This window comes from Engraulis encrasicolus, chromosome 3, assembly GCF_034702125.1.
Source record: "Engraulis encrasicolus isolate BLACKSEA-1 chromosome 3, IST_EnEncr_1.0, whole genome shotgun sequence".
NCBI classification, from domain to species: Eukaryota; Metazoa; Chordata; class Actinopteri; order Clupeiformes; family Engraulidae; genus Engraulis; species Engraulis encrasicolus.
The window spans coordinates 41,289,974-41,302,421 of NC_085859.1; the positions used below are offsets into that span (position 1 = coordinate 41,289,974).

General features: G+C 44.4%; 1 protein-coding gene across 1 annotated transcript in view; it reads right to left on the reverse strand.

Annotated features, from left to right (window-relative positions):
• LOC134444748 (phosphatidylinositol 4-kinase alpha-like) overlaps positions 1 to 12,448 on the reverse strand; it is a 77,416-nt gene that overhangs the window by 63,033 nt on the left and 1,935 nt on the right. The window contains exons 2-7 of the mRNA XM_063193968.1: positions 10,571 to 10,687; positions 5,667 to 5,760; positions 3,550 to 3,638; positions 2,567 to 2,639; positions 1,509 to 1,768; positions 146 to 212 (exon numbers count right to left, since the gene is read on the reverse strand). Coding sequence (XP_063050038.1) covers positions 146 to 212; positions 1,509 to 1,768; positions 2,567 to 2,639; positions 3,550 to 3,638; positions 5,667 to 5,760; positions 10,571 to 10,687 — 700 coding nt within the window. The remainder of the gene's footprint in view (positions 1 to 145; positions 213 to 1,508; positions 1,769 to 2,566; positions 2,640 to 3,549; positions 3,639 to 5,666; positions 5,761 to 10,570; positions 10,688 to 12,448) is intronic.

The following is a 12,448-nucleotide window of genomic DNA, read 5'->3' on the forward strand; positions in this document are numbered from 1 at the left end:
GCGTTCATAGTACGGCCCGTGGAGGACTTTTACGGAGGAATTTGAAGTGACCCGTCAAATGGAAGTGGTGTGTGTGTGTGTGTGTGTGTGTGTGTGTGTGTGTGTGTGTGTGTGTGTGTGTGTGTGTGTGTGTGTGTGTGTGTACCTTCAAAGTAGTGTGCTCCAGGAGTGGTGGGGGAACAGGGGGATGCAGCGGACCTCTCTGGGCTGGCCTATGAGGACACAAGCGCACAACACACACACACAGTTGAGTCAAGCCATCAGTCCAAGTAATTAACTGGTAAGTCTCCTCCTTTAGTCTTATCCAACTTAAAAACACATTTTATTGGCCTAGTCCCAACGTTTTGGGGGATTTGTTGCAAGGGTGAACATTTTAATGAGCAGTATTTTCCTCAAAACAATAATTCTGCTTGACTTAAAGGGACACTGTGTGACATTTTTAGTTGTTTATTTCCAGAATTCATGCTACCGATTCACTAATGTTACCCTTTTCATGAATACTTACCACCACCATGAAATTCTAAGTATTCATTATGACTGGAAAAATTGCACTTTTCATACATGAAAAGGGGGATCTTCTCCATGGTCCGCCATTTTGAATTTCCAAAAATAGCTTAGTAAACTTACTAAGTAGAGATGCACCGGATCCTGATTTTTAGGATCCTGCCGGATACCGGATCCACTGCTTAAGATCCTGCCGGATCCGGAACCGGATACCGGATCCTACGAAAGGGTTGAAACACATAGCCTACTCGCACACGTGGACCCTTTTTATCACGTTGGCTAAAACTAATATGACTGAAAAGCCTCGGCTTTTCTTGGAACCGGATCCGGATCCTGTGAAAAAACCTATTATCCTGCCGGATCCGGATCCGCAGTAAACTTTCATGTAAAATTAAAATGTGGCAATAGGCAGCCCAGTTTCAATGAGCAGCATAGATGCAGTACCTTTTTTGACCATTTCCTGCACAGTGTCCCTTTAACAACTGATATGTTGTCTTTGCACAATGCTTTATCTTACCGGTATGTACCTGCATCACTTCGGAGAGTGTGCAATGTAATGTAATGTAATGTAATGTAATGCAGTGTAACGGTAGTGTTACTCTAATGTACCTGCATGGCACATTGTAATGTAATGTAATGCAGTGTAACGGTAGTGTTACTCTAATGTACCTGCATGGCACATTGTAATGTAATGTAATGTAATGCAGTGTAATGGTATTGTTATTCTAATGTACCTGCATGGCTTCAGGGTGTGTAATGTAATGTAATGTAATGTAATGCAGTGTAACGGTAGTGTTACTCTAATGTACCTGCATGGCACATTGTAATGTAATGTAATGTAATGCAGTGTAATGGTATTGTTATTCTAATGTACCTGCATGGCACATTGTGATGTAATGTAATGTAATGCAGTGTAACGGTAGTGTTACTCTAATGTACCTGCATAATGCATTGTAATGTAATGCAATGTAATGCAGTGTAATGATAGTGTTATTCTAATGTACCTGCATGGCTTCGGAGAGCGTGGCACTCTTGCGCCTGAGCGTGTCGCTCTGGTAAGCGGTGAGCAGGGCGCTGGGCATGATGGAGCGGAAGTCGTTGAAGGAGCGCCGCCGCACGCCCTCCACCTCCACGGCCACGCGGGGGGCCTCCGGCGCCCCCTTGGGGAAGAGCTGGGACAGCAGCGGCTCACCTCCGTTACTGTAGCGGCCGAACGCACGAGTCACGCCGAGCAGACTCGGAACCACGTACCTGCACAGGTAGACTGGAGAACAGGGGGATTGAGGGAGATGAGGAGAGAGAGAGAGAGAGAGAGAGAGAGAGAGAGAGAGAGAGAGAGAGAGAGAGAGAGAGAGAGAGAGAGAGAGAGAGAGAGAAAAAAAATTTTTTTAAGAAATTATTGATGTCACATTGGGGACTCCCCCAACGTGTTGTCCTGCACTGCTTTATGGGGAAAGAATAACTGCCACTTTATCATATAATATTATGTTTTGTGGTACCCAACCAAATCAAATATGATGGTTAATAGTTTAAATGAGTACTACCAGCAAGAAAGTGGTGAAAATTCTTTTAAATCTTAACCTGCTCTCCGTCTTGTCAAAAACACAACACATCGAATCACAATAGCACAAATGAGAGACGGTGAGGCAGAGGAAGGTGTAAGAAACAAACACTTCAGGCAAATAATCATATAGAGAGAAAGATACTTCAGACTCATTCTTTTCCGGCATCTATGTGATATCGGCTGAACGCCCCTTTAGGTGACCTTCGGTTAGGAGACCTTCGGAGTATCAAGGTTGACAATCAATGCAGTTCCCTTAGTGCTGAAGACGGCGGTAGCGCACTTCTTGTGCAAACACCACAAAATGAGAAGAAGAAGTAGGGGACAACGGCCCCCTAGGAGACCGAATTTGAGCACACTCCTTTGCATTGGATTGGCTGAGTTTGACACATCTTTATCTCCTATACGATTATTTGCTTCAGGTCAAGAACACACTGTCTGACATTTTAACTTAACAGCTTAATAATAATGATATTTGACTGATGAATTATGGGTAATCACCTTTGTCGTGCTCTTCAGGAGACTGACACACCTCCAGAAGAGTCTTCATCACCTCCATAATAGCCTCCAGGATCTGAAGACACCAACCCCACACACAGACACACACAGACACACACAGACACACACAGACACACACACACACACACGCACACACGCACACACGCACACACAAGCGCACGCACACACACAGACATTTATTATTCTTTTGAAGTGGAATTCTGCGTGGAGTTCTTTTTTACTGCTCTTCAGAAAGACATTTTCAGCCAGCCCAGCCGTCATCTGAGCCTAGTGACTGTCGCTATAGATCTGAGCTGATTTCTGTGCAGCAGACCGTGGACGCCATTATTGGCTGAAGCGATCAGGCGTGAAGGAAAACAAACTGATGCATCGCACAGCAAAAGGGGCTAAAACTGCATTTTCCACAGCTTTCTATAAAGTGCTCCAGGCCCAACTCTCTTCAAAATTATATTGCATTCACACACTGGCTGGCTTCCAACAGTGTCTACTTTCCAGAGGAAGGTATATGTTAATCCTCCATATCTCTCAAAATGCATGCATTATTCTTAGAAGACTGAGGACATTTATGAGGCTGCTTTGTGCTAGCATACACATACTGTGCTGTAGGCATCACTGTCCCTCTCATGAACACACATGCACGCATACAGTCATACACACACATACACACACAGTGCACCCATACCATTTCACTGCATAATTCAGTGGCAAAGAAAGTTGCTTTCACTCACTCACTCATCGGTTTCCTCTGTCTCACACACACACACACACACACACACACACACACACACACACACACACACACACACACACACACGCACACACACACACACACACACGCACACACACACACACACACACACACACACACACACACACACACACACACACACACACACACACACACACTCGCGCACACACACACACACACACGGTTTGGTTTGGTGAGTGTGAGTGTGGTGACCTGCCTGGTTAGTGGATGTGGGATCTCTCTGGGCCACGTCAGACAGCAGTGTCACCAAGCAGAAGCTGAAGTTCTCCGCCACCGGGAGCACATCTGCAGCAGGCAAGAGGCAGAGAGTAAGGTTGCACGATATCAGAACAAAATGTGATACTCGATAACAGCATGCAATACCTTGATAACGATATTCAGACTATATGTAGAAATATAGTTGAGCGTTTTCTTATCACTACACCGCGTTCCACATTATTACGCAAATGACATTTTTTGCCGTTTTCCCAAATAATCAATAGAAATGACAGTCGTCATATTTTTCAAGTCATCAGCCATTAGAGTACAATTTTAAACGTTTTTGAATGAACCTTCCAATGACATCGGTATTTTTTAAAATAATAAAAAACTTAAAATGCCCAAAATGCAAAACAGTTTTGTAGTGTTGTAATCCAAATTTCTTTCTTTTTTTCCCATTTACATCAAAACAGTTGGCATTTGGTACCTTCAATACATTTCAATGTTCAAAACTTTGCTATAAGCCGTAACTGGAATGCTGCATTTAATATTGAAGTGATGGAATTGCATGGTAGTTATGGAAGCCCAGATATCCTTGCTGCTTTGATCTCAGCTGTTTTTGTTTGTTTGGTCGGGTGACCCACACTTCACTCTTCAATATACCCGTAGATTTCCATGCCACGTTTAGGTGCTTTGGAGATGATGACATTCTAACTCACCAGACATAACATCCCATTCATTTTCAATGGGGTTTTATGTCTGGTGAGTTAAAATGTCGATACCACCAAAGCACCTAAACGTGGCATGGAAATCTATGGGTATATTGAAGAGTGAAGTGTGGGTCACCAGACCAAACAAACAAAAACAGTTGAGAGCAAAGCATCAAGGATATCTGGGCTTCCATAACTCCCATGCAATGCCCTGCCATTGACTTCAATGTTAAAGGCAGCATTCCAGTTACTAAGACAAAGAGGTTATCATCAAGTATTGAACATTGAAATGTAATTTAGAAGGTACAAAAATCCAACTGTGTTGATGTAAATGGGAAACAAAGAAAGAAATTTGGATTACAACACTACAAAACTACTTTGCGTAATAATGTGGAACAGAGCATTTTAAGTTTTTTATTACTTAAAAAATACCGTTATCATTGGAAGGTTCATTCAAAAACGTTTTAATTGTACTCTAATGGCGGATGACTTGAAAATTATGACGACTGTCATTTGCATTGATTATTTGGGGAAACGGCAAAAAATGTCAGTTGCATAATAATGTGGAACGTGGTGTAATTTGTCGGTCTGTGTGGGGATCGTACTTGTTAGCGATAATTAAGTCCTTTTCACGATATGCATATCACCACTCTTAATATTGCCATTTCGATACATTTTCGATATATTGTGCAGCCCTAGCAGAGAACATCAAACAGTAACCAAGACTGTATGGGCTAGGAACCCAGGTTCGTATCCGGCCACCATCTCTCTCTTTACCACTACTCTCTCCCGTCTCTCTTCACAGTGCTATAGAAATAAAGGCAAAAGCCTTAAAGCCCAGTGCAGCCCACAAGACTTACAGACGTGAAGAGAAAAAATACTAAATATGTCAAAAAAAGAAGTAAATATCCTGAACATTACAAATGTGCTTCATGTCTTCAATACTTGAGAGCATTTTTTTTGCTTTGTCATTTACAGCCAATGCTCCTGATATACCCGATGATAGGAAATAAATGGGGATGTTGAGGCTCACCAGTGCATGGCAGAGCCCTAGGGGAGTGTTGAGAAGGATACAGCTGATGGGGGAGATGCTTAGTTGCCATTGGGGGTCGTTGGTCTATTTTGCTTTTTAAGGGGCGTTGGCAGGCTTATTGGTGAGACCAATGGGGGCGTTGGGAGGATTATGATGAAGTCAAGGGGGCGTTGTTCAAAAAGGGTTGAGAACCACTGATCTACGTGTATAGGTTCCACAGAGAACTTTTACGTTTATCAGATAACTTTTAGGACTCCCTCCACAGTGGCAAACAGGAGATTGTACTGGGAACTGTTGGATTTTACAGTGTAGTTGTGCATGCACTACGGTAGTTGTGTGTTTGTGAGAGCACAGAGTACTGTAGAGTCTTACCCCGCCCCTTTCTGCCGGCGGTCTCCTCCACCCACTGCACACGAGGAAGGCCCCGCAACAGGCTCAACAAGTAGTCCACAAGCAGATCTTTGTGCTGACAGAGGGAGACAGAAAGAGAGAAAGAGAGAGAGAGAGAGAGAGAGAGAGAGAGAGAGAGAGAGAGAGAGAGAGAGAGAGGAGAGAGAGAGAGAGAGAGAGAGAGAGAGAGAGAGAGAGAGAGAGACAGACAGACAGACAGAAGACAGTGGGTGGAAAGAGAGAGGAGAAAGGAGAGAGAGAGAGAGAGAGACAGACAGACAGACAGACAGACAGACAGACAGAAGCCGGTGGGTGGAAAGAGAGAGATGAGAGAGAGAGAGAGAGAGAGAGAGAGAGAGAGAGAGAGAGAGAGAGATGAAGAAGAAAGGGAGAATGGGGGAATGGGGGAAGACTGAGAATTAGCTTTTTGTCCTTGTCTCATGACTTTGTTGTTCATTCATCATGTCTGAAGTGAGACTTTGCATGCAGATTAAACATTTAGCCTATTAGAAAGTATTAGGCTAGTTCTGTGTGCGCGCATGTTGGATGTGCGTTGGATGCATGTTATTTGCCACTTATAGCGTAGAACTCAGAGTTGCCATGCCAACAACCAAAGACAAAACTGTTAAAGTGAAAGAGTGGTGCCATTAGCTGGAGCTGAGCTGGGTAGATGGGGAATGCAACACAAATGCATATTTGTCATTCCTCCCCAATACACATAGAATAGGGAACAATGATGGGACTGGAGTTACTAGAAGGTTTATTGATTTAATTACAATTTGGAGGTGTGCGTGTGTCTGTGTGTGTGTGTGTGTGTGTGTGTGTGTGTGTGTGTGTGTGTGTGTGTGTGTGTGTGTGTGTGTGTGTGTGTGTGTGTGTGTGTGTGTGTGTGTGTGCGCGCGTTCGTGCGTGCGTGCGTGCGCCCATAACATTGCTATTGACAATGGCCCATACATTCGGGTAGCTTGAGAGAACAATATTTACACACTGTAAAGACCAATTTGTTGTCTTGGTGATAAGAAAAACAGGGTTGTCGATGTATGTGCTTGAGGCGAAGTGCTATAGACTGGAGGCAAAAGGCATTAGAATCAGTGGAGGCCAAGGCAGCATTGCAGAATGCAGAAATTAAGTATATAATAACAATATGGCTACGTTTACATGACCTTTTTAATTCTGAATTAATCATTCAGAATTAAATAGTTCCGTCGAGTTTACTTTGATCTTTCATTTAATTCCGAATTATGAAGTGTTTACATGACCCATTTGATTTGAACTCGGTACTATGTATGCTCATACTTTCGGGCCTACAGCACAACTATCTATCAGCGTGTAACAGCTGAGGTCCCATAATCATTAATTCTCTATCCACAGACTTATACTAAACACATTTCAATGTAGACATCTACTGTATTGACACAAAGATAGACAGAGAGACAGACATAGACCGACACCAAATATATAAGAGAAAAAGAGCAGAAAAATCCACAACAATATCCAAGAAACGCCAGAGGTATAAAAAAAAAGGCAACAGCAGTCTGACACATTTCCTCTGATCTGTAATAGTCAGTTGGAACCAAAGCCTGATTTCTTTCAGCTCCATCACTGCCAGCTGGGGTGGCAAAGTGTTGCTTGCCCTCCAGTGTTTTGCTGGGCGGGCGCTTATAACATTTATCAAAGGTCCTTTCACCACCAGCACCACCGGCAGCAGCAGCAGCAGCAGTAGCAGCAGCAGCAGCAGTAACATTGATAAACAGCTTGCCAACAGTCAGTCTCATACACACAAACCATTGCAAAGACACATACACTATGTAACAACATGGCCCGCTGTGTGTGTGTGTGTGTGTGTGTGTGTGTGTGTGTGTGTGTGTGTGTGTGTGTGTGTGTGTGTGTGTGTGTGTGTGTGTGTGTGTGTGTGTGTGTGTGTGTGTGTGTGTGTGTGTGAATGTATTACAGGGAATGAGTGTGTGTGTGTGTGTGTGTGTGTGTGTGTGTGTGTGTGTGTGCGTGCGTGTGTCTTTATTTATATGTATGTGTGATTGATTTTGTGTGTGTGTGTGTGTGTGTGTGTGTGTGTGTGTGTGTGTGTATTTATATGTATGTGTGTGTGTGTGTGTGTGTGTGTGTGTGTGTGTGTGTGTGTGTGTGTGTGTGTGTGTGTGTGTGTGTGTGTGTGTGTATGTGTGGTATGCATACAGGTCTGTGTGTATGTGTCCACCCGGGACAGCCGGTGTTTAGCATTGAGTCATGGCCCCAGTGTGAGTGAACAGGGCCACTGACAGCTTTGGCTGGGCCCGAGACAAAGACATATAAAAGGGCACTCCCCTCATCCTATACATCAGGGGTGGGGAACCCAAGTCTGAATGCAGCTTCACATGAAATATGACATAAAGGAATCTTAGAAATTACATTTGCAATAGAACTAAGTGATATTCAGGGGACCTAGAGAAGGTGGGTCTGTTTTAAAAGGTGGCTGCCTTCAATATAGGCCTAAAGTGCAGGGGGAAATCCTAGTTCGTGTAGTACGGCCCTAGGAGGACTTTTACGGCCCTTGGAGTAATTTGAAGTGGCCCTTCGAATGAAAAAGGTTCCTTACCCCTGCTATACATACACACACTCTATACAGTGTAATGAGGACCCATTTTTGAGGGGCCCTGTTCCCTAGGCCCGGGACCAGTGACCCTTTTGTCCTCGCCGTCAGCTTCCCTGTGAGTGTTGTTGTATGGCTGTGACTGTGGCTCAGGCGAAACAGCTTATGTACCAATCACCCCCCCTAAGCTCCCTGTTCAGCACATCAGCTGATACAGCCAATCTCACTGCAGCCACTTACAGGGCCAGTGATCATCACACGCACACGCACACGCACACGCACACGCACACACACACGCACACACACACCTAGTCTGCCTGGCTCTCGCTGCTAACTCATTCATTCAGTTTCTCTGGCCCTCTCTCCTGCACTCTCTCTCGTTCACCGATCACCACTCTCATATTTTCTCACACACACACACACACACACACACACACACACACACACACACACACACACACACACACACACACACACACACACACACACACACACACACACACACACACACACACACACACCACACACACACACACACACACACACACACACACACACACACACGCACACACACAGATAGTAAGCCTGGCTCTCGCTGCTAACTCATTCTTTCTGTATCTCTTTCCCTCTCTCCTGCTCTCTCTCTCTTCCACCGATCCTCTCTTTCATATTTTCACTCACACACACACACACACACACACACACACACACACACACACACACACACACACACACACACACACACACACACACACACACACACACACACACACACACACACACACACACACACACACACACACACACACACACACACACACACACACACACACACACACTCCCTCTCTCGCTCTCTCTGTCTCAGAAACTGATGTAAACACAGAGACTAAAAATAGCCACAATGCTTCACACTGTTTAGAGTCACCATCATGGGGAGTAGAGAAGAGGTGCACAGAATACAGTATAGGCAGTGTCTCTTTGTCTTGCTTTCTTCCTTCCCACAAAGACCCGCCACACAATTTGTGACACAAATGTGAATTAACGCATTAATCCAGCTACTACACAAATGTGCTTTCATTTGAACCATAAAGAAAGAAATACAGAGGGGGCTTTGCATTAGAGTGCGCTCGTGTAAGCACGCACGCACACACACACACACACACACACACACACACACACACACACACACACACACACACACACACACACACACACACACACACACACACACACACACACTGGTTAATACTTAACATGAGGCAAGGGTATATAACAACACTGCACTCTGTGATGCAGAATATATTTCAACACTCAATAATTAAACACATTCTGGTGCTCTGCCCAAGTCACGGACTGGCCCCAGTTGTAGCCAGCCAGCAGGGTTGCCAGATGAGGCTGATGATTTCCAGCCCAAAAAATGCTCAAAACCCACCTGGAAGCACTAAATTCCACCCAATTCTATTGAGTTCTATGGCCAAAATTTGTTTACTTCTGCTAAATGCCACTTTTACCCGCAGACGGTCATCCTAAGCAGCCCAATTGGGAGGGAAACCGGCCAATCTGGCAACACTGCCAGCCAGTCAGTCAGTCAGTTTTGCTTCTGTTTGTAAACACGGAGCCATAACAAGACATCAGGACAGGATGTAGAAACTCAGGGGGGATTGGCTATAATTACTTTAAAATGTCAGATGTTGACATCCGCCATAAATGTTTCACACACATAGTACACAAGCACAATCATGGTGATTCACTTGCTCAGTCTCTCTCTCTCTCTCTCTCTCTCTCTCTCTCTCTCTCTCTCTCTCTCTCTCTCTCTCTCTCTCTCTCTCTCTCTCTCTCTCTCTCTCTCTCTCTCTCTCTCTCTCTCTCATGCCCTTTTACCACGCTATCATGCCAATACAAATACAAACAGAAAAACAAACCCTCACAGTATCCAAATAGCATTCATGCTGACTCTGAGAAAACACATCCATTTGTGGTGATTTAACTTACACACAAGCTCTCTTACTGAAGACCCAAGAAGGACATTGCTGAAGTAGCAGACATGAAATTGATATCAGGTCTGAATATCTGTACTCAATACAGAGATGCATTTATACTGTTCTTATTCTCTGTCTCCATGCCTTGGTTCCCTCAATACGCACGCACACACGCACACACGCACACACACACACACACACACACACACGCACACACGCACACACACACACACACACACACACAAAAAAACATTTGCACATACCTGGCATGCTGGTGTATACATCTATAGACAAAAATACACAATGCATCTGATTCTTACCTGAAGATCGGACTCCACCAGGAAAATGGCGAGTGCGATGACGGCGTCTCTGCGTCGGATGTCGAGGGTGAAGGCCCCCCGGGCGTCTGATGGACACATGCATAGCAGCTTCTGGACCTGAGTATACAGGAAGATGGGGTCAATTCAGGTCATAAAGGTTGGAGCAGGCGTCACCCAACAGTTTTTCTCTTCTTTTAAGGGTGCTGACCAAAATATTGTAAAATTGAAAAATGAGAAAAGGTTGCACCATGCATAGGTTTCTTTATTACACATTTATTCGGTGTTCTGCGTTCGTCAGTGTGCACACTGAGGACACAGAGGAAGGCAGAACGCCGAAACGCATTCTGGGTCAATTCAGGTCACAATCAACTACCAACTACAAAGGGTGCATTCCAAAATGCAGACTTCCATCCTCCACTTGTGCTTGTTGTGGCCTCGCATGTTGTTGACGCCCCGCCACCATGGAGAAAACAATAAAGTTTCCCCATTGTAATCCTAGTCAGAACAATTTTTGGGGGACTGTTCTTCATTCACCATCCCAAATAAATGCAAATGAGGAAATGACATTAGAATTGTGCTTCTGCAAGATATTGAATTAATTTTCTGTCGTCGTCGGTGACGTCATCATGAGGTCGCAAGTAGGCAAGTGAGCAAGGAAGGACAGAAGTCTGCATAGTGGAATGCACCCAGAGATTCTATGAGTCTCTTTGACATGTAAGCGGAAGGTGGCAGTGCTAACAACCAATGGCAACTTGATAATATATGGTACAACAGTTCAACATTAACTTTTTTGGCATCAATGATAACTTCACACTGAGTAGCCACAGTGATCATGTGAACTCCTGACAGATACAAGCACAATGAAAGTGAAGTGAAAGTCCATTGGGAAACTCCAACTCACATTGTCATTGTGATGCAGCAGTCCACAGCACACAAGTGAACACTGCACACAACGAAATTGCATGTATGCCTCACCTGTGCAAGGGGGCAGCCCTCAATGGCGCCCCAAGGGAGCAGTGTGGGGGGGACGGTACCATGCTCAGGGTACCTCAGCCATGGAGGAGGATGGGGGAGAGCACTGGTGAATTACTCCCCCCACCAACCTGGCGGGTCAAACCGGCAACCTTTGAGCTACAAGTCTGACGCCCTAACAGTTTACCCATGACTACCCAAAGCTGAGGGTAGCAGAGCTAACAACTCAGTAGCAACTTGATAATATATGATACAACAGCTCAGCATTAACTTTTTTGGCACCAATGACAATGTCATACTGAGTAGCCTATACAAGAACGATCATGTCAACTCCTGACAGATCCTGACAGAAGCACCGGCTTTACAACTAGAGAATCAATTGTAAAACTTTCACCAATGAAGACCTTTTACTCCAGTGTCATCATTAACGCACAAGAGATGCATTACATTACCTATTACTTTCTAACAGGGCTCTAAATTAATTAAATAACTAAATTTTTATTCATTAGCAGCCACAATGGCTTGTTAATCCTACTAGCCAAACACATACTAATGGGTCAAAGTGGCTAGTAAGTTGTTCTTAGCTACCAGCCAAACTATATGCCAATGGTATTTATCTAGCATAGAGCCCTGCTTTCTTATATGATTGATATAGGCCTGTTACAATTAATTGTGGGTATGTGAATGTCATGTTGTTCTGGTTGCATCTCATCTAGGTGTCAATGTTTATAGAGGTTTGACAATGGACTCACTATGAGACTCTCTCTGACAAGGCCCCAGGTGTTCCATGGACACCAGAGAAAATCAAATTGTTCCACTGGCATGGCAACCACCAACACATTACACAGTGCTGCTGGCTATGTTGACAGTGCCACTGCCAATTGACAGGTAGCAGTTGTGGATTGA